Source organism: Penicillium longicatenatum (genome assembly GCF_028827895.1).
Source record: "Penicillium longicatenatum strain IBT 33135 chromosome Unknown contig_2_segment0_segment0, whole genome shotgun sequence".
NCBI lineage: Eukaryota > Fungi > Ascomycota > Eurotiomycetes > Eurotiales > Aspergillaceae > Penicillium > Penicillium longicatenatum.
The window spans coordinates 2,072,437-2,093,473 of NW_026643120.1; the positions used below are offsets into that span (position 1 = coordinate 2,072,437).

Consider the following 21,037-nt stretch of genomic DNA (forward strand, 5'->3'; position numbering starts at 1 on the left):
TACAATTTTTGTGCTCTATCGTGTGACGGCCTGCTCGTTGAGGCACTCTCACAACGCCTTGATTTAGCTGAACACGATCATTGTAGAATCTGTAAACCAGCTTCTTCTACATTTCCTTCCCTCGTCAACATCATTTCCAGCTATGCTTCCTGCCATCATGTTCTGCTTTTCTGGAGGCCATCGGACTGCAGTGTTGTGCCGAATACCGAGGTCTTTGGTCGCTCCGAGGTCTGAAGACAACAATCATGGTCTCAAGCAACTCATAATATTACTAACAATGCCCCGTGCTAGCACTGCTTCTCTACTTGGGGTTCAGCATAGAACGCGTTCTAGACCTCCAAATATCCACCTAGTCACAGGGCAACCATCCCTCCAAATCGGCACAAAGAACGGATAAACACAAAGGACATTCCATCAGCTTCCAAAGCATTCAGTATTCACAAAGAGCGAAAATGCCGCACACCAAAAAATCCGATATTCTTAGCACCATGTATTCTTAGAAGCAAGCCACAGCCAAGTCAATCAACAACGTCAACACATGGAAATCTTTACCGCAGCAACAAATCAATACCAATAACCCCTGTTGCCAAGCCCGCCACAAGCCACCAGACGCAGCATTATGCACATGTGCCGGGTTTCCTGTAAAACATACCCGACGAGAAAGAGTTATCAGAGACAAGTCTCCGTTAGATCCAAGTTTATTTTGCAAGTGCAGCAATCCCTAGCAATTGCCTACAAAGACAAGCTCGGGTCGAAAAAGTTGGCGGGCGATCATTAACCATCTAGAACCATGTACCCATCCCCCTGGTGCAACCCAGTCCGCATGATTACGTTGCACACCCTCCATCCCTGCCGCCACCCGCAAAATTATTGTGGGCTTGTCTCAGGCATATTAATGGATCATTTTTGAAAGGTGGGGGGCTATGAAGCGTCGGGTCAGGTACCAGGGGACTGTCTAGACTTGCTGTAAGTGATAATCCTTTCCGCACGGGATTTGGGTTCTGAGAGGCAAAAACAAGAACCGGGGCAATTCCGGGATTCGGGAAGTTTCGTGATCATTATGTATGCCCAGGTCTAAGTACTGTATTGTGGTTTTTAAGGGATCTCGGAAGAAGCAAAAACCTTTAATCTGATATGTAGAATTGTTGATGCATGATGGGATCATGGATCAGATTGTAAATTGATCGATCGCGATCGAGTAGCCGTACGGAGTAAATGTCATGAAAAGGTAGCCAATTTACGTGGTGGAGCAGTTTCCACTTTCCAAGATTCTGTCAAGTCTGGATCCGTGTCCCGTAAGATTACGTCCGAGTGCGTGGCCGTAAAGATGTGACTCTATTGAAAAAGCTAAAGCGGGTGGTACATGTATTGAGGCAAGTGCTATTGGACCAAAGAACACTAGAGTGCAAATTGAGATACTTGTACCAGTCCATGTCAATTTGAAAGGAAGAGTCGACGACAATACGCTGAATGCTGACCAATGATCTTCGCCGCCCTTTGACCACTTATCGCCTCCCAAGCCTCTACCAGTATCTTCAAATGTATGTGGTAGGGCTGGTTTCCGTGTTGTTCCATGGCATTGGTACCATATAAAGCTTTGATACCTAATGCAGCTTGATCAACCCTAAAGTTGTGATAATATCCCGAATAGTATTACCCAGAAAGAATATAAAAGATCTTAGATGAAGCATTCTTTTTGATATAGAGAACAATCAGCTGTATGCTTTTTTATGAAATGCGGTTTCGGACACGGGCAAATTTCAATGTCAACTTTTCTAGCGTCTAGCCCAGAATACCCAGCCTCACACTTGGATGGAGAACGGCTGGCTTCATATCGTCTTCCAAAATATAGGAAATGCCGCCTTCTTGAGTTCCAGGGGAGATTTCGACGTCTAGAACAATATACCCAGCGCCCGTTTCTGAGTCGAAGAAGTAACTTCATCCTGGGCAATGTTGATAGTACGGATGTTTCATGAGGTCTGTTGTACGAGACACAACAGGCATGCCTACACCATCTTGCAACTAATGCAAAAAAAACCCTGCTTTGTCTACCTAGGTAGATCGGAAGGGAATCGAAGGATGGTTTCCACAATTTCCTGATGGGACCATCCAGAGTATCTTGCACTCGGATTCGACCTTGAGAAATTTTACGAAGGGGTTTGACTGCGTGTCGAGCCATGGTGATATATCTTGGTATAATTGATACTGTATTTCCAAGGGAAGGCGGAAACTTTCCTGGAGAGCGATTATCATATGACGCGTACAATTGTCAAAGCCAGCATTTATTCTCCTGGCATCAGCTCCGATATCAAATGAGTTCGCGAACGAGAATGGAGACTATTGTATATTTCAGCTATAAAATTAGAACGTAGTGGCATCGATATGTGATGAACGTCTTCCATTGCAACGGCACTAAACTTAATTTGGCTAGCTGCATTCGAGGCTTTAACCTTGGTGAAAAGCCCACGATTTCCCGCCAAAGACCACGCACAACGGGCTGTTCCCACGATCCATTTCCTCCGTATATCCGTGCATAAACGATTCAGGGGGGAAAAGAACAAGTCATTTAATTAGAATCTGACTTGCTGAGGAGCCAGGAACCGCTGCTGAGGAGTATGCAAGTGCCGTCACATTCGGGTACGATTCTGGGTTGTCCACAGGACTGATCGTCGCCTCTGGCGTCTATGACCAGTTTTCCGTCAATCAGCATGAGCATGGATATCACGGATATCGTATCAGTTAATCAGAGCCAATCCACAAAGAGTAACCAGGTCCATACTTTTACCCGAGTAAGACAGGAGGGGGCCAAGAGTATGTTATACCGGATTGTGATTTAGCTCAAACCTGAGACACGAATGTGATTTCCTTTTCTAGGTCCTCCATCAGGGGCTTTAATTTCAAGTCTGGGGTGGTAAAAATCTCTGTATGTCGATGCATAACTTTTCATGTGGCTTACGGGTGAGCTCTATGTGGCTTGTTTGGGTCGCAGCTCTGAGACTGTGATCCACACATTACGTATGCTTGGCTCTAGTTTGCGCTATCGCCCCTCTGTCACACAACATCCGGGCTTCCGTGTATGTGCCTCCATGGAGACAAGACAAAGACACCGGAAAAGACAGAGACAGAGAGACTGAGGTATGAAGGGCCAGGAATGCTTGGATACGGGAATCTCGTACCTGTCCAAGTTCCATTATTTGATTTCCTTGCGCCACGCCAACCAATGTTACGAAAAGTGGAGACGCACTAATTCGGTATTCGGTTTACTGTGCGCGTCTGGTTTCGAGTCTTCTAAGCAACACCAAAACAACCGACCCATGGGACTTCTGCAGGAAGGACCACAGCGACATACTAAGTGAGAATAAACAAAAACAAAATAAAAAGCCTAAGAAGAGATAGAATTGAGTCCTATAGCCATGAATAAAGAAGTCTCTTATACAAAAAAGCAGGACGTGCGAGAGAGTCCGTACCCACCGAGCTAGCGGCAATGCCGGGAGATACTCATAGCAGAAACGTCCCAAATCCCCGTGACTTTCATTTACCCTTTCTCCTCTTTCCCTTTCTTTCCCCTGCACCCATCCAACCTCGCGAAACTTCCCCAGGAAATCGACCCTCTAGACAAGTTGAAGGGAATGATGCAAATTCCCTGACTGTCGCTGCTTTCGTTTACAGAATATCCTGGTGGCTTGGTGGGGGATCTTCAATCGCTTCTCTCACCCTCTCACACCTCCCGTGTATGGTGATCGACATCAATCACCGGTCGGCACACACTTCGCTTTTCAACCCTGTCACACCTGAACACGCCCTCATCACCTCCGTCGAGGAAAGATCGTGTTAGTGGAGGTTGAACCTCGATCGAGGAAAAGAAAATCAAGGGCCTTGAAAAGAAGAATTGGGTAGTGGAGACTCGACACCCAACCTCTCTGCCCACCATGCACTTCTCATTGCTGGTGTCGGCCTTGGCTCTGTTGCCCCGAACTTTGGCGACTTCGACCTTGGCCTACTGCTCGACTGAAAACACTGGATCTTCCGGTAACTCATGTGCGTGATGAATGGAGTTTAACTTCGAGAATTGTCCTGCTGACCATGTTGTAGCAACGAGTACCTATCAATCCAACGGCCTCTGTGAGGGAACCTGTGCCGATTACGCCTTCGGTATTCTCCAAGGAAAGGTCTGTTGGTGCTCGAACGTGGTACCGGCCTCTGATACTCAAGAGAAAGCTACGAAGTGTGATACGGGATGCCCTGGTTATCCCTCTGATAGCTGTGGTAGTGCTGCCAAGGGAGTGTACGCCTATGTCGCCATTGATGGAAACAGCCCTACCAGCACCGCGAGCGGCAGCGACAGCACTTCATCAACGTCTTCGGTAAGTTTACCCTTGCCTGTGTTTTCAAATCACCCCATTAGTCCCTTTGGTTATTCTGGGTTTTTTGAATCTGCGCTTCTCCCATGGGGTCCCGATTTTAATACCTGGATTAGGGGACTACTACAAGCACATCGTCAAGCACCCACTCGATTTCCACTGTACTACCATCAACCCCCAACGGCTCGGTTCATCCCGCTAACCTTTGACTACAGACTAGCGGTTCCACCACCACGACTGCAGCCAGTGTCGCCTACACAACCTCCTCGAACGGCGAAGTCAAGACAATCACTGTGTCTGGCTCGAGTGCCACCTCTGGCGCGGATGGGAGCACAGTCGCCACGACTAGCGATAAGAGCTCCGGCCTGAGTGGTGGATCGATTGCAGGAATTGTTGTCGGCGTCATCGGAGGTCTCGCCCTGGTGGGCGCGCTTGTCTTCCTCGTCTTCTTCTACCGCAAGCGTGCTCGCTCATCCAGCCCCGTCCCAAGCCAGGATATGGCCGACCGAACTAGCCAGAGCTCGAGCTGGTCTCGTGGAGTCTTCCCTGGTGGTGCCGGTGGATCTGACCTTGGACGCAAGGCGACTTTCACCGATAACCGTATGAAGACCAACACCGCTATTTATCCAAATGGAGCTCGGGATAGCAGTGTCTCGCTGCAGGACAACGAAGACTACTCACGACCTGTCCTTCGCGTAAGTTCTATTCCGCATCGACTGATGTAAAACACATGCTAACCCAGTGTCATAGCTCACCAACCCGGACTAAATCTTGACTCGGAATCCCTATCCTCCACGTTTTCTTCCTCTCCACCCTTGACCCCGCGAGATTTCCTTCCACCATTAATTCTGCGCGAATCTACCCAAAACAACTCTGTTATGATACCCAACTGTCCCTTGACTTCTTTCCTATTCTGAAGGTGGTGGCCGTGAAGAAAACTGAGATGGAGGACACTTGAACCGGGGTTTGAAATCCACCACAGCACTTGTGTGAATGGATGAGAAAAGGATACTTGGGAGGCACTACAGTACCCGACATGAAAATGAGCCTATTCGACCCCTGGAAGCGATGATCTGCCGTCGAGACGAGTTCACGAGCAACAGCATACATACCTAACATACATACCGTGGATGATAAGCACCCCAGCCCATATGATTCCAGTACATACATCCGACCCTCTCCAGATCGCCCCATCTCCTTGATCTTTCTTTTTTTTCCTTTCTAATTCTCATTTCATCCGTTGTACCATCCAGCCAGCTCTTTGCTTTCCTTTTATCATAATCCACGTGTTTCTACTCGTTTGGGTTGCTGCCACGGCGTTACCCCCCTGGTGTTTAGAGAATGATACATCTACAATCCTATTGAAATCTCAAATGACTTATTAGTCTCAACCGGGTTGCTGTGGTGTGTCCACTCGGAGGGTTGAGATACCCCTTAATAGTGTAGCAAGCTGCCCAAGTAGATCCTTCGACGTGGCATGATGTCTACGTCATGTCTGACTGTTCGTGGGCCAGAACACGTCCCCTGTGCCACTTTCTAGTTGGATCTGCAATTCTAGGCCATTTTCGAATACTAAAACTGGATCCTGCTTGTCGATCAGTTACTTTACAAACCGGGCCAATTGAAAGCATTTACAATCTCAGTTTACATGTGGATATCAAATTTGCAAGTCGTGCATTATTACAGCTTGGGACACTTTTCAATTAACATACGATAAATCTGAATTTCAACTCACATTAAACAGACCCAAATCAGCAAGAGTCAAATCCGGCGGATGAGATCCCTCAGTCAGGATCGCACGAATAATGTCCTCATTACCAACCCGAATCGCATCACGGATAACACTCTCAGGGGTGTGGATGAAAGTACGCGGCCCTCGCAAATCGACATCCACACCTTTGCTAAGCAGCAAACGAACCATCTCCACCGACTTCGCCTCAACAGCGAAGTGCAGTTCAGTCTTGCCCTGCCTGGTAACACGGTCCAACGCACATCCAGCTTCAATCAGCCCACAAGCCAAATCGAAAAACTGTTGCTCCAATGCCAAATGAAGTGCCGTCGTGCCATCACCGCTTGTAAGATTTATATCTATGCCCGCCGTAATCAACATCCACGCTAGCTCCTCCCTACGATTCTTGATGGCCGTGTGAAGCGCCGACCCCTCATAGATCCTGACATCATTCAGCATCAAGCCAGAAAAAGGCTGAGAGAGGACCAAGCTCAGGATATCGCGATCCCCCCGTTGTGCAGCAAAAATTACCAGGGTAGGCATCCGCTCCGGATTGGGAAGAGAAACAGACCTCATCCTCTCCAATGCCATGCTTATCGTCTCGAGATTATTTCTGCAAACGATATTCTCGATGTCACGAGGCTCACTCAGATCCGCGCCCGCAAGAACCAACCGCTGCGTCATAGCATTGTCGTAGGCTGCATAGTCTAGTACATTTTTCTGACAGGGGATATCCCTCACGTTCGGATCTGCGCCGTAGCTAAGGAGCAGGTCTACCATTTCCAGATCTTGATTGTCAACTGCCAGGTTGAAAGCCCATACTCCGGAGCAATCGTATGAATTGGGGTTGACGCCCATTTCGAGGAGAGCTCGCACACCGTGGATTTTGCCTTTATGCACGGCCCGGACGAACCGGCCCTCGTGGTTGCTGAATCCGCGACGAGACATGGCCTGGTTCCAAATGGCTTCGTAAGAGGAGAAATTATCGGTGAGGAGGTGGAGTGGACGGTCTATACCGGGGATTTGGTCGTCATTGTATACGAATCGTTGGCGGTATACGTCTGCTGGCAGGAGAGCTTTTTGTTTTGCGCGTTTCACTTTGTCCAAGGTCAGAGCGTGGTGGAAGCCTTTGCAGGTTTGTGATAATCGGGCGAATGACTGGGTGTCGCAGTAACCCGCAATGATCAATAATAGTTCGCATGGGATGTGGCTGAGGGAAGGGTAGGCCGGGCAGGCTTTCTTGGAGGCTTTTGCTTCCGAGCTGGAGTTGTGGTTCATGGTGGTTTAGATGCCCAGGTGTTGTATGATCGCCAAAGTAGTTTGACAGTACCAGCAAAGTATTTATTGCGAAGTTGCAGAGTGGACACCTGATTATAGGATACAACGGTGTATTTGATGGTCAAAGTCTCTTTGTGGAATCTGATTTCTTTATGTCAACAAGTCAAAGGGAGTCAGTAGCATAGAGCCCCCAGGCACGCGAAGGCTTGATATGGGGCTTTGTTCAAGCCGTCAAAGCCTGGAGGCAGTGCGCCTGGGCAGCAACATGGAATATAGGTAATACTGTTGGCACCGATGCCACCAGCAGATGATCAGGGCTTGAATGAAGGTATGAGATTTCAACATGAGTAGTCAAGGCACAGGGCAGTCAGCACTTGAAATTGACTATCGTGAGGATGCCAGGTATCTGACCGCGATTTTAAGATGGATGAATCAGAGATGAAAGTTGCCAAGCTCAGGGCTGGAGGTCTTGCTCACAATGAAAGTAACACCTTATCGCTATCTGTGGAGGGAATTTGTAAATTCTAATCTAGCATTCTTTTCTATAAATAGGGCAATCCCGTGGAGATGCTAGTCAAAATATCCATTGTTGTTCCCGAAACAAAGCGACGAATAAAGCATGGAAATCTTCAACATTGGAGATAAGCCTGGAAGAGATCATTGGAAATGAACGTCTGAGCCAGTAGTTTATCGAAAGGGTGATTATGATAACACCTTACTGTGCCTACCGAATATTCCAACATCAACCCAGCTCACGGATTCTAGACCTGTATATATACCAAGTATGATGCCTAGACCAAGGCGGCGAATCATGGGCGAAGGTATAATATATGACGCTTGTGCCTGAAGTGTCGCGGCAAAGCACCGGGGAGAACATTACATGTGATAGCCGTTTCGTACATGAGTATCAAAGTCCATGGAAGCCAGATTTGACAATGGTTGGGGGCGTTTTCGAGGCGCAATCAATTCCTTCAACCTCCACAAAGATAGCTTATTAGATCACATATATCTTGAAGACGTGTTGACAGCCCGTGTGTTATGTATATTACACTGTTATCTATACTGTATGCTCGCTCACAGAAAGACTTTTTCAATAACCTTGGAATATTCCTTTCAAAGTTGCAAGTAGTTGTCTCCATTAGCACTGTGGCCCGGAGGAAAAATGTGACTTGTACAAGATTCTTGATAAATTAAACGTCGATATCAGAAACTTTTCTCCAGCAAAATCTCATCAAGGTCTGCCCAATTTCCATTAGATAGTTCCGAGTTATATTGAAACTACATTCTCGAGACGTGACGGGATCGATCTTCCGTCTTGAGTGGAATCATTATTTTTAGTTGCTTGAGGAAGGCGTGTACGTTGATACTTAACGTGACTCCACACTTCATACGCATGTACCGAAGACAGAGGGGGTCAAGCGTAAACTAGGTGACATCTTCAGACTTCCATTGCGAAGCCCGAAACCGTGCTGTCCTACTAAAGCCATCGAGTCCATCCACCTAAGGCAGGCATTGCAGGCCTGGAGGACTTGGTGGAGCTCCCCTTCATGCTTGCTGCAACAGCCTAGCTAGCCACATTATCCAGCACCCATCCCGCAAGAAGGATAGGTGTATCTGAACTGAATGGGTCTCTAGAGTTCAAAATTGAGCCTCAGGCCATGATTGAGGGTTCTTCGGTAAAGGGATGTCACATAAGATTGACATCGGTGGGATTTTCCTGTTCATACTTTAATTCCTTTATTAAAGATTGGAAGCTCTAATACAGGCCTTTTTTCAAAGGCTCAATATGGATCACGGGTATATACCGGAAGTCTTTCGCTTGTTTGCCGGTGAATGTAATGACATAGAGTACCAGCTGACTTATAGACTGCGACGCATTACACTTAATCTTAGCGTTCAACATGCTCTCTTCAAAAAGCCGTGGGATTAATGACTGTGCTTTGTAAGACCGGCATGGCGACATCTAGAGAGATGTGATAGTATCTGGTCACTTTAGGGCTCGTGAAGTTGCATGCATGTATCTACCCCCAGGTACATTTTTCTCATTCAGATACAAGCCACTATTTATCTCTTTTAATTTAGATTTTCATCTGATTCATAAAGAGTAAATAGCTGATGAACCCAGATATAGAGCAAAATGCGAGACCAAATGAGCTACCCGGGTGGTAAGAAACACATGCAAATTGATTGCAAGGTATAAAGGCAGCTTTCCATGCGAGCTTTATGAAGACTGATTAGTCGAATGCTTCACGGCGACTCAGTGACTGCTTTGCGGCGACTCATCGATTGCTTCATGACGACTAAGCGGTTGTTCCATGTGATCATTTGCGATGATTTGAGAGGTCTTCAAGCCGAACTTTCTTCCTTCTTCCTCACCTTCCTGGCATCCTACCCTGCATGGGTTCCATGCACCGCTTCGAGCCCCTCATGTCGTCTCAAACCCCAGTTTCTCGTTCCTCGAGATCCATTTCCAGCATGGACCCCCAGTCCCCCGGTGAGGTTTCAGGCGTCACGTATGAATGTGCGCGTTGCGGGGAGCCCGCCACAACGCTGTGCACAGGCTGTATTGACGGACCTTCGTACCCCAATCTGGGTCATGCCAGCGTTTTTTATTGTAGCCTTAGCTGTCAACAAGCTCACTCACTGTGGCACAAGGCTGACTGTAAGAGAATGAAGCTGCGAAGAAAGCTCCTTCGGGTTGCAACCCTCCTCAAGGCATGCATGCTGGCGTACCGCGAAGTCGTCTATGTTATGGACCTCACCGACCTCCGAAGCAAAGACGAGGTGTATCGGTACATTGAGGTCAATCACACAGGGACCAAGTGTTTGCACCGCGTGCATGCTCCTTTCTCGACAACACTTACTCCCAAACCCGAGCACGCGGAAGTGGCTCTGCTTTTCAATCAAGGCACAGCAGCCATGCATCTGTTCAGCCGCTTGACGAAGAAGCTTTTCGAAGGTAGGGTTGTTGCGTACCCTTTCATCCTGATATACTAATTAAAGCATGCAGGACTGGACGTGACGCCAACCGTAGCCGAGATCGAGATGGAAAAGCCCAAGATCCCAGTCAAAACTGGTGGAGGTCCCATTCCGAAATACTTCCCGCATACGGTCATGGTTGTGCGAATCGATCTCACCACAGAGTTCTGGATTCTTGACCCAACTGGCGCTCAATATGGAATTCAGGATGTGTTTGTTCCCTGGAAACACTACGTGGAGGAGTATGAAGTCTCTCTCACGAAAGAATACCCATTTCCCGTGACGGAAACACAGGATCTGGATTATTTCGCTACTCTCCCGGGAGCGACAACCTTCGCAGCGAAGATAGCGAAGGAGCGACAGGCTCGTATCGTATTTTCCTCATTTGTCGATTGTCTGGTAATTGAAAACTTACTCGGTGTGTCGGAGACAGACTTCACACGGTGGGTGGGGGAGTTTCAGGAGAGACTGAAGGAACATTTGAACAGGAATTTTGACTACGGCGAAGCAGCTGAGTAGGGAAGGGGTCGAACGTGCCAGAGAATTGCTGTTGTGGTTTGGTCTGGTCTGCACAGACTAAATGGGTGGAGACGCACGAGGCTGAACAACTATTGAATGTTTTAGCTCGTGTATCTATGAGCAGCGTTGAGAATGAACAAATGTGCCCATTTTGCTGTTCTATGAGATCGTTATCCTTCCCCACATGCCGATCGATCCACCGTAGCTGTCAAGTACAGTAGCCCCAAATTGGTAATGAGCGACACACCAAGTAACGTCTTGAATGTGAAACTCGGTGCAAATCCCTCAAAGTAGAAAACGACAGCGAAACATCCCCACGACCTCCCCACGACACTCTCCAGCCACCAAAGTCTGCCCGCAAGCCTCTACATTGTGCAAACCCCAGATGTTCGCAGATGGCGGACGGGGAGTTCCTTGTTTCGAACTTACTAGTCTGTGCGAAGGTGAGTCAACCCCATCCTTTCCCCAGATGGGAGACGACATACAGGAGGTCAAAGCCATAGGGAGATTACAGGTCAGAAACCCCCGAATATACTTCACGCTAGCCAATCTCGTTCCAGGACGGCCAAACCCGAGCCAGGGACGGAGAAAGACCCCGCCTGCCATTGGCTGTCGACAGAAGCGAGTCAGGAATTGGTCATGGATTTGGTGGCCGAGACCGGAAGTACCGGCATAGCAGCGGGTTCGGTTGGCCGAAGAGAAACCCAAGCGAACAGAAAAGAAAAAAAAAAAACACGCTAAGATGCAACTCATCTCCGCCCCTAGAGGGGGTCAGCACAAATTAACTGCCGTCTCCTGACCCCAGATTTGCCTCCCCGACATTTTTGTTGAATCTCCTCACCGGGCGTCTGGAACTGGCAAGGTGCTGCAGGGAAGTCATCGAATCTCCAGATTTCCCGCCCCATGGGCGAATTAACGGGGCCACGCGTCCATCCGCAACTCGGTTCCCCGAAAAGCTTGGCAACCATTCCGAGAGAGCGACAAAATGCCGAAGTAGTCAGATTTTGACAGGCAAAATACGGAAGACGGGTAAGAATATAGGCCGGACAGCAGCCAATCCATGGATCTCACCCGAGAAAACATACCTCGTGGCTTGTGGAGATGGGGTTCCAGAATGCTACGGTCCTCTTTGCCCTAACTCATCGTATGAGCCAAACAAACCTTGCTAGATCTGGGATCGCTTTTGATCTAGGTGATTCCAGATGAGGTTAATCCCCATCCTGTCTCCATCCCGGCCCCCGCTTTATGGAATTTTTTCCATTCTCATGTCTCGTCGCCTGGGACGCCTCTCATGAAATCCACTATTAGGAGCTGAAAATTTTCTTCTCATCACAAGGACTCGGCTTAGCCGTCGTAAGCCTCAATTTGATTCCGAATATGGGGCATAGTCAGACCACGTTCGGATCAATCCGATGAGATTTTTGATTTTTGATTTCTTTTTTGCTACCCTACTATATCCCTACATCTCTCCTACCCTGGTTACTTGGACAGGGCATCGGTCAAATATCGGCCAGGCGGGGTATTAAGGTCAGAAAGGAATTGCCCGTTGTCCCACCGTAAGCACTAGGCACCAAACAGAAGCACCCCGGAAATAAGGACCCTAGGGTATTGGGGCCAGGGATGCTGGACTAGTTGATACCTGCACCCAATCGTTTCCGGCTCGGCCAATAGTGGCGTTCCGTAGGACAGAAGGCTTGTTCTTTGGGAAGTTCGGCGCCTGGACGCCCACTCGTCGCCACGGCTTGACACGCCAATGCCTTTTCCTTGGCCACAAAAGCTTAGTGGCGTCCACTAGCCTCCGAAGGGTTGATAACTTTTGTTTCGTAAATCCGGATCATAGCATTTCCGACGTATGCTACCTTCCCCGAGTCTAACTCAGTCCATCCTTAGCGTTGGGTTAGCTCGGTCTGGCACATGGAATCCTGTGACCAAGGGTCCCCCATAGGGCATCGTCAGCCGTGAAGCTGGGGCTATGGGCACGAGGACCGCTCTTTTTGCTTGGCTAGACCACTGACCCCAGGAAGTGGGAAAAAATGGAAGGCGAAAAAGAAAGAAAAAGAAAAAAAAAGAAAATGCGGAAAATATAGACAGGACATAAGAAAAAAGGTTATATAGCCCCCTCTTGTCCCATTCCCCGAGGTTTCTCTTCTGTGCACATCATTTCTTCCCTTTCTACTTTTCTAACTTCTGATTATACGCTATCATCATGGCGGTTAGTCAGTCGGTGGTTGGCCGCAACAATGCGGAGAAGGCCCATGGTTTCATGGGTATGCTCAAGAATCCCTATGTCTTCTTGACATGTTGTTTCGCATCCCTCGGTTGTATCATGTACGGTTATGACCAGGGTGTGATGGGCCCTGTCCTGGTCATGGAGAACTTTGAGAACCACTTCCCGACTTTCATGGGTTCTACCATCCAGGGTTGGTTGGTATCTGCTCTTGAGCTTGGTGCTTGGGCTGGTGCTTTGATCAACGGTGTCCTTGCGGACCGCATTTCCCGCAAGTACTCCATGATGGTGGCTGTCATTATCTTCACTCTTGGTACTGGTCTCCAGGCTGGTGCCCAGACCCCGGCCTACTTCTTCGCCGGCCGTATCATCGGTGGTATTGGTATTGGTATGTTCTCTATGGTCATTCCTCTCTACCAAGCCGAAATTGCTCCTCCCGAGCTGCGTGGTTCTCTCGTGTCCCTGCAGCAGCTCTCCATCACCATCGGTACCTCAATTGCCTTCTGGCTCGACTACGGCATGCAATTCGTCGGTGGTAACACCTGCAATCCCGAGGGCATTTCCAACCCCTACCTCGCCGACGGAACCTACAACGCCGCTGTCAACAACGGACACACCTGCCTGGGACAGAAGACCATTGCCTGGCGCCTGCCTTTGGCCCTGCAGATCATCCCTGCCTGGATTCTGTTCTTCGGCATGTTCTACTTCCCCTTCTCTCCCCGTTGGTTGATGATGAAGCACCGCGAGGAAGAGGCCCTCTCCTCTCTCTCCCGTCTGCGTCGTCTTCCTGCCACCGACCCTCTGGTTCGGGCCGAATTCCTTGAGATCAAGGCTGCTGTGATGTTCGACGAGGAGAGTGAGCGCGAGATGATTGGCAATGATGGTCGTCTTGGTCCCTGGAAGGCTCTGTTCGCCCCCAACATGCTCAAGCGTCTGTGGCTCGGCTGCGGAACCATGATTTGCCAACAGTTTACTGGTATCAACGCCGTTCTCTACTACGCTCCTCAGATCTTCAAGAGTTTCGGTTTCTCCTCCACCAAGCAGACTCTCCTCGCTACTGGTGTGACCGGTATCTTGCAGATCGTCTTCACCATGCCTACTGTCCTGTGGCTTGACAAGTTCGGTCGTAAGACCTTCCTGATCGTTGGTGCCATCGGCATGTTCTGCTGTCACATCGTCGTCGCTACTGTCGAGGGTATCTACGAGCCCAAGTGGGACCTCAACCTTGGTCTCGACAAGGCACAAGGTTGGGTGGCTATTGTCTTCATTTGGCTCTTTGCTGTTAACTTCGCCTACTCTTGGGGTATGTTTCTTCAATTCACCTTTCCAAATAAAATGATTACTAACTTCAATCACAGGTCCCGTCGCTTGGGTTTTGACCCAGGAAATCTTCCCCAACAGCCAGCGTTCCCGCGGTGTCGCCATCGTCGCCTCAACCAACTGGTTGTTCAACTTCATCATTGGTCTGACCACCAAGGACATGCTCGACAACATGAAGTACGGTACCTACATCTTCTTCGCCATCTTCAGTGGTCTGGGTGGTCTCTTCATCTGGTACTTTGCTCCCGAGACCAAGGACAAGACTTTGGAGGAGCTGGATATTTACTTCGGTGGCTCCGATGCTACCATCGCCGCCGCCGATCGCGAGCGCATGGAGCGTATCTACGAGACTCTTGGCCTGGCCGGTGTCGAGAACGTTGAGGACCTCAAGGTTGCCGTCACTGCTGACCAAATTGAGGTCTCCCACGAGACCAAGGCTTAGACTTGATCTTGGTCTACTATATGTAATATGGATTTGAGGATTGCTATGATCATACGTCACGCAGTTATGTACTGAATCACGGTTTAATGGTCGGCAAGTTTATATTGATTAATGCTTAGTGCTTGGAATGATACTCTCAAGACTTATGGTCTTTGATTTGATGTCTTGCTTGAATATTAATTTTTTTTTTTAGAGTTCCCTGTAGATGCGCTTTCCAATTATGCCTTCAAAACTTCCAAGGAGCTAAAGAATGCTTATTCTGCGGCCGAAACTCAGTCTCCAAGCCATAATTTTAGACCTTCGGGTGGTTGGTTTGAACCTTATCTCGCCAAGTTCAAGCCCGAAACTTATATGGAAGGTCCGAGAGAATATTTTCTTGGCGGTAGACATGCCAATGCGTTTTTTGATTCTTGAAAATTAGTAAAGGAAAGACCCAGTCCCTGATTGGTTTCTTGCCTTGCCCAGATAGTGATTGACTGGACTGATGATGACACCTCGGTTGGAGTGAACATATTCTTATTGAGAAAACCGAAAATTTGTTCTAACTAGATGGGCTATAAGCAAGTGAATTAAGCCAAAGCATAGTAATCTGCCACACCTTTGTACATGCATGTGCAACCTTGAGATCTGCCTATATTAACATGTTGGGCTTGCAAGATCCAGACAGCAGGTGGAAATGGCAATTTCAGTATTTACTATTCCGGAATTTACTGGCTGGAAAGGCCCTCCTCTTCCTCGATCTTCTCCAAGCTGGGGCACCATTTGTCCTGAAGCTTGGTGTCAAGACTCAAAGCATAGACATCCTTGGGCCACCACTCTCCCCAGCTAGTGAGGAAGATCTGCTCGGGATCGGCAGGGATATCGCTGACAGTGAAGGCACGAAGAAGGTTTTGAGCACCTATAAACAGGTTAAAATTCACATCTAAAACAGACCAGATTTAGGACACTTGTTCTTACCTTCGGGAACAGTCTTAGCATCTGGCATGTTCATGCTGAGACCCATGTTTGTAGCAAGGTTGGTGCTGGGAATAAGACCGGGAGAAACAGCTACGACGGTGCACTCGGGAAGGTTGCGGCGCCAGTAATGAGCACCCAGCAATTGCACGAATTTCGAGGCACTGTACACTGTACCAACACCTGCACCCGATTTGGCCTTCAGGTCTCCATCGAGGGTAGCTATAAGCCTGTCAATACATATACTACAGTTTGAATGTTCAGGTACATCGTGAGTACTAACAAGGGTTCTGATCTCTGACATTGCGGATTGCGCCAGAAGACACGAAGACGAGACGAGTTTTTGAAGCAATGAGTGTTTCACGGAGTAGATGGACGAGGTAGTGCTGAGCTATTGATGTCGTCAATATAATGAGCCGCAATTTCTCGAAGAATCGGATCTGGCGGGGCATGTCCCCACTTACCCAAATGGTTCACCACATAACCCTCACACCACTGAGAACCGTGGGGGCCGGGCCCCTCTGCGCTGTCCAGCATTCCAGCAGCGAGGTAAAGGATGTCAACGCGGTTGTGACCCAACTTGGTGAGTGCTTGCTGTGTGAAAAGCTGCACACTGCGCAAGCTCAAGAGATCAAGGGGAATGATAGTGACGGAATGCTTGGTGGTGTCGTATCCAAGATCATTGTAGGCAGCCTGCACCTTTTCGGTGTTTCGAGCACCCAGGATGAAGTTGTATGGCTCTGATTTCTCCAGCAATTGCTTAATTGATTCAAAGCCCTGGTATCTCTGTTAGGTATTGTTTACAGCGTTGACGCAGGGGCTCTTACCAGGCCCGACGAGGCGCCGGTTGCGATGACAGTCTTTGCGCTTGTAGACATTTCTGTGAATTTGGAGTGAAATTGAGTTTCAAATGGTAGATTCAGTAGAGATGAGTAGATGAGTTGTCAACAATGCCCCTCCAACTTGCATAAAGCGGTCAGTTTACGTGCATGACGTCATTATATTGATTGGCAACATTTGGTCTATATTAATTAGGAGATTGTATTTTGAGGGATGAGGTGTAATAATATATGTACAACGAAATGTTCTAAGTCCAGTCCTGTGGACTATTGAGCGTCCCCTAAGCTCTGCAAATTCACCAATTCGAAGTATTTGCCGCCCAGCTTCATCAACTCTCCATGCGTTCCGGCCTCGACAACTCGGCCCTGATCAAAGACATAGATGACGTCAGCACGTTGAATAGTCGACAACCGGTGAGCAACGGCAATCGTGGTCCGGCCCTTAGCAGCCTTATCCAGTGCAGCCTGCACGACCCGCTCAGACTCAGAGTCTAGCGCACTGGTGGCCTCGTCTAGAAGCAGAATTCTTGGGTTCCGAAGGAGGGCACGAGCAATGGCGATACGCTGCTTCTGGCCTCCTGACAACATGGCTCCCTTGTTACCAACGATGGTGGAGAAGCCTTCCGGCAGGGACATGATGAAATCGTAGATGTTCGCTTCGCGGCATGCAAGTTCAATACTCTCATCGGGGACGTCTTTGCGAGTAGTACCCAGGAGAATATTCTCACGAATGGTGCCTTGATACAAGGTCGGCTCCTGGGATACAAGAGCGACGAATGATCGGTATTCGGGTAAATTTAAGGAGGAGATCTCCTTGCCATCGGCGAAGACACCTCCGACAAGTGGATCGTAGAAACGTTCAAGGAGAGCGATGGTGGTGGACTTTCCACATCCTGAAGCGCCAACCAGTGCGACGTACTGGCCAGGCTCAACGGTAAGGTTAAGACCCCGGAGAACAGGCTGCTCAGGCCGGGTCGGGTAACGAAAATGAACATCACGGAATTCAATGCGGCCTTCAATCTCCTCCACCTTCTCTCCTTCGGTCGACCAGGTATCGATTGAGGGCTTGTAGTCAATAAGCGTCTTCAGCTCACGAGCGGACTCTTGCGCTTTGCCCATGTCTGGTGCGAAGGCGAACATGCTTCCGGCAGATTGAGCTCCGAAGATGATAGCAGGGAAACAAATAAAGAATTGTTGGATAGTATATTCACCATTGGTGATGAGGGTACCACCATACCAGAAACCCAATGCCATGCAGAGGAAAGTGAGAGATTCGGACGCGGCAAACAAGGTTGAAGACTTCAAAACTGAGCGTAGACTCTTTTTGCCCTGCTCGGCCAATGCAGCCTGGTAGTGCACGAGAACGTCTTCTTCCCTGGTCAACGAGGCGACGGTGCGAATGGCGGAAGTGGCCTCGCATGCATAGCTAGCTGAAGACTCGTAGGCCTTCTTAGCGCGGGCCTGGAATCGAGCCAGAATCCAGAATCGGAAGAATCCACATCCTATCAAGACTGGGATAGTGGAGGTAGTCACAAGTCCTAGCTTCCAGCCAATAGCGCATGAAAGAGAGATGGCGGCAACAAGTGTGGTCAGACAAGTAAGAATGGATCCCAGAGTAGCGCCACTGAGGCCAGCAACGCTCGTTGTGCCTGTGCTGAGGAAAGAAGTCAGAGCACCCGCGGTGTTTTCATCCTTGTCGAAGAAGCAAATGTCCTGACGAAGCATGCTTCTGAACGCGGCATCTCTGACTCGGTGCACGAGTTTCTCGGAGCACCATGCAAAGATCACACCTTGACAGACGAAAGCGATAAATTGCACAAATGCCAGCATGAAGTACATCCAGCTCCAGAAGTCACTGTTTGATCGAACCTCGGGGCCAGTTGCTGACACGCCGTAAGCTGCCAGAGAAATAATCTCCTTCGCGAATAAGACAGCCGAAGTTGGGTTACCACAACCACAGATACCGGCCCAGAAAAGTCCAACCAGCAGAATTTTCCATTCGCTGCTATTGTAAGAGGCGATGAACTTGATAAGAGTCCACATAGAGTATCTCGGCCCAACTTCCGGCTGGCGATTCCGCAGAACCTGACTAGACTGGGATTTTTGCGTATTGGTACGGTCGAGTGTAAGCTTGCGAGAGACGACTTTGTTCACAAGGTCTTTCTCGTCAGTGAGGTCATCCGTCAATGCGTCGTCATTGAGTGATCCCTCTTCATGGGGTGTCGAGTCGTTCGTCCCTCCGATTCTCTGTGCCTCGACAAGATTACAGTAAGTACCCTTCTGTTCAATGAGCTCGTGGTGGGTGCCCTGCTCGACAATACGGCCCTCAGACATGACAACAATGTTGTCTGCATCTCTGATGGTAGACAATCTGTGGGCAATAATGATTGTGGTTCTGCCCTCCGCGGCAACTTCCAGCGCAGCTTGGACAACGCCTTCAGATTTGGTGTCGAGTGCTGAGGTGGCTTCATCAAGCAAAAGGATCTTGGGGTCGCTGACCATTGCACGTGCAATGGCAATACGCTGCTTCTGTCCTCCAGAAAGCAGAAATCCCTTCTCACCGACGTTGGTCTCATATCCTTCCGGCAGCGCACTAACAAAGTCATGGGCGTTTGCCATCTTTGCGGCCTCGAAAATTCGTTCCTTGCGACGTTCCTCACTCTCATTCTCGAATTTTGTGCCGATGAGACCATGGGCGATGTTTTCGAAGATGGTGGTTCCGAACAAAGTTGGCTCCTGGCTCACCAGGGAAATCTGTTGCCGCAACCAGTGGAGATTCAGAGTCGAGATGTCATGGCCGTCAAGAAAGAGAGTACCGGCAACTGGGTCGTAGAAACGTTCGATGAGACCAACAATCGTTGACTTTCCTGATCCAGAGGAACCGACCAGAGCGGTCTTTTTACCTGCCGGGATGGACAGGCTGACATCTTGCATGACACACACCTCAGGGCGCGAAGGGTAAATGTGCTTAACATTGCGGAGCTCAATGCTTCCTTCAACATGCTCCAACCGGTCACCAGCCTCTGATTTGGGATCAAGTGGCGAAACACGGTCAATGGTGTCGAAGACCTTCACGGCAGCAGCAAGTCCAGTGGTGAAAGCTTGGACATTAGGAGCAACGTTGGACAGACTGAAAGATGCAATCAACATAGCGAGAATGATAGTGAGAATTGGCCCAATGCCGACTTCGCCATCGACGAGGAAGCGAGAGCCTTGCCAGAAAGCCAAGCCGTAGCTCAGATATACGACCCACATAGCAAATCCCATCATACAACTCAGAACGGATTTCTGTCTGAAGCCCCATTTTTGAGCTTCGGCCAAGTGCGCATCGTACTGCAAAGCCAATTTCTCTTGTGTGCCAAAGGCCACAGCATTTCGAATAGATGAAAGCACTTCCTCAGCCACGGTTCCTCCGAGGGCATAGGCAGCCAGTGATTGCTTGTTGTACTTCACCATGAATTTACCACAGCCACCCAGCACGACCACAATCGCAACGATGATCGAGCAGAGAATCAGGGCGAGTTTCCAGTATTTGACGAAGGCAATGATGAAAGCTGTGATGAATGTTGCAATCGCAGCGAGACTCTGGCTGACCTTTTCAGAGATACCATCTTGGATAAGGTTCGTATCGGCTGTGATACGAGTGGTGATCTCGCCCGCACCGAGCTTGTCGTAGAATCCAATGTTCTGGCGCAAACAGGCTGCGAGATATTCCTCTCTGATCCGGGCACTGATCTTCTCTCCGGTGTAGATGAATCCAACAGTCGATATGTAAGTCGTGAAGAACTTAGCAATAGCCAAATAGACGAAGTAAAGCACATTGTGAGAAAGTTTGTCGCGGAAATCTTCCAAAGCACTACCTCCAGCGGAGAACGAAGAGATTTGACCAGCAAGATTACCGAAAATAACAGTCATCAAAGGTTGGGCCGCACCAGCGGCGATGGCACAAAGAGCGGAGATGGCAATAATCACCAAGTCGGTGGTAGTCGCATAGCGATACAAGGTCTTAATACCAACTTGAACGAGCGGTACCTCGACTTGTCGTCTCAGAATCTCTGCCTCTGCCGGAGGGATGTTCTTGAATGGATCATCTTCACCCAGTGAACTTTCGGCAGTCACATGCTTCGAGTCGAGTTTCATCAGGTTTTGCTCTTTAGAAGCGTCACCGACATCGGTGTTCCCGTGTGAAATATTGGTCTGCTTCTCGTCCACATACTCGGACTCGTCAGCAGACCTGTCAGTAGGTACAGGATTCGACATGTCCAGGGGTTCGTGCTTTTGAGCACCTCCGAACTTGTTCTATAGAAAGGTCAACGAGCGCAACATGACGCAATCCGGGAATTCACGCACGATCCGTTGTGGAATTAAATCAGGCACATCCCAAGGGAA

General features: G+C 49.0%; 6 protein-coding genes across 6 annotated transcripts; 3 read left to right on the forward strand and 3 right to left on the reverse strand.

The window, feature by feature from the left end:
- Positions 1-3,929: 3,929 nt before the first annotated feature.
- On the forward strand, positions 3,930-5,129 carry N7484_003301 (Carbohydrate-binding WSC subgroup; the record flags this gene model as incomplete). The annotated part of the gene is made up of 5 exons (XM_057113721.1): positions 3,930-4,038; positions 4,093-4,364; positions 4,478-4,549; positions 4,577-5,056; positions 5,112-5,129. 5 exons carry the CDS (start codon positions 3,930-3,932, stop codon positions 5,127-5,129), a joined length of 951 nt encoding a protein of 316 aa, XP_056973861.1.
- Positions 5,130-6,087: 958 nt separating this feature from the next.
- N7484_003302 (F-box domain and ankyrin repeat protein) lies at positions 6,088-7,368 on the reverse strand (the record flags this gene model as incomplete). The annotated part of the gene is made up of 1 exon (XM_057113722.1): positions 6,088-7,368. One exon carries the CDS (start codon positions 7,366-7,368, stop codon positions 6,088-6,090), a length of 1,281 nt encoding a protein of 426 aa, XP_056973862.1.
- Positions 7,369-10,038: 2,670 nt separating this feature from the next.
- Positions 10,039-10,866, forward strand: N7484_003303 (uncharacterized protein; the record flags this gene model as incomplete). Its single annotated transcript, XM_057113723.1, has 2 exons — positions 10,039-10,327; positions 10,379-10,866. The coding sequence occupies 2 exons, from the start codon at positions 10,039-10,041 to the stop codon at positions 10,864-10,866; spliced, it is 777 nt and encodes a 258-aa protein (XP_056973863.1).
- A 2,206-nt stretch (positions 10,867-13,072) lies between these two features.
- N7484_003304 (Major facilitator superfamily domain general substrate transporter) lies at positions 13,073-14,855 on the forward strand (the record flags this gene model as incomplete). Its single annotated transcript, XM_057113724.1, has 2 exons — positions 13,073-14,396; positions 14,452-14,855. 2 exons carry the CDS (start codon positions 13,073-13,075, stop codon positions 14,853-14,855), a joined length of 1,728 nt encoding a protein of 575 aa, XP_056973864.1.
- Positions 14,856-15,562: 707 nt separating this feature from the next.
- N7484_003305 (short-chain dehydrogenases/reductase) lies at positions 15,563-16,687 on the reverse strand (the record flags this gene model as incomplete). The annotated part of the gene is made up of 5 exons (XM_057113725.1): positions 15,563-15,753; positions 15,813-16,031; positions 16,093-16,200; positions 16,274-16,586; positions 16,637-16,687. 5 exons carry the CDS (start codon positions 16,685-16,687, stop codon positions 15,563-15,565), a joined length of 882 nt encoding a protein of 293 aa, XP_056973865.1.
- A 228-nt stretch (positions 16,688-16,915) lies between these two features.
- Positions 16,916-20,908, reverse strand: N7484_003306 (ABC transporter ATP-binding protein; the record flags this gene model as incomplete). Its single annotated transcript, XM_057113726.1, has 1 exon — positions 16,916-20,908. The coding sequence occupies one exon, from the start codon at positions 20,906-20,908 to the stop codon at positions 16,916-16,918; it is 3,993 nt and encodes a 1,330-aa protein (XP_056973866.1).
- Between the last annotated feature and the right edge of the window lie 129 nt (positions 20,909-21,037).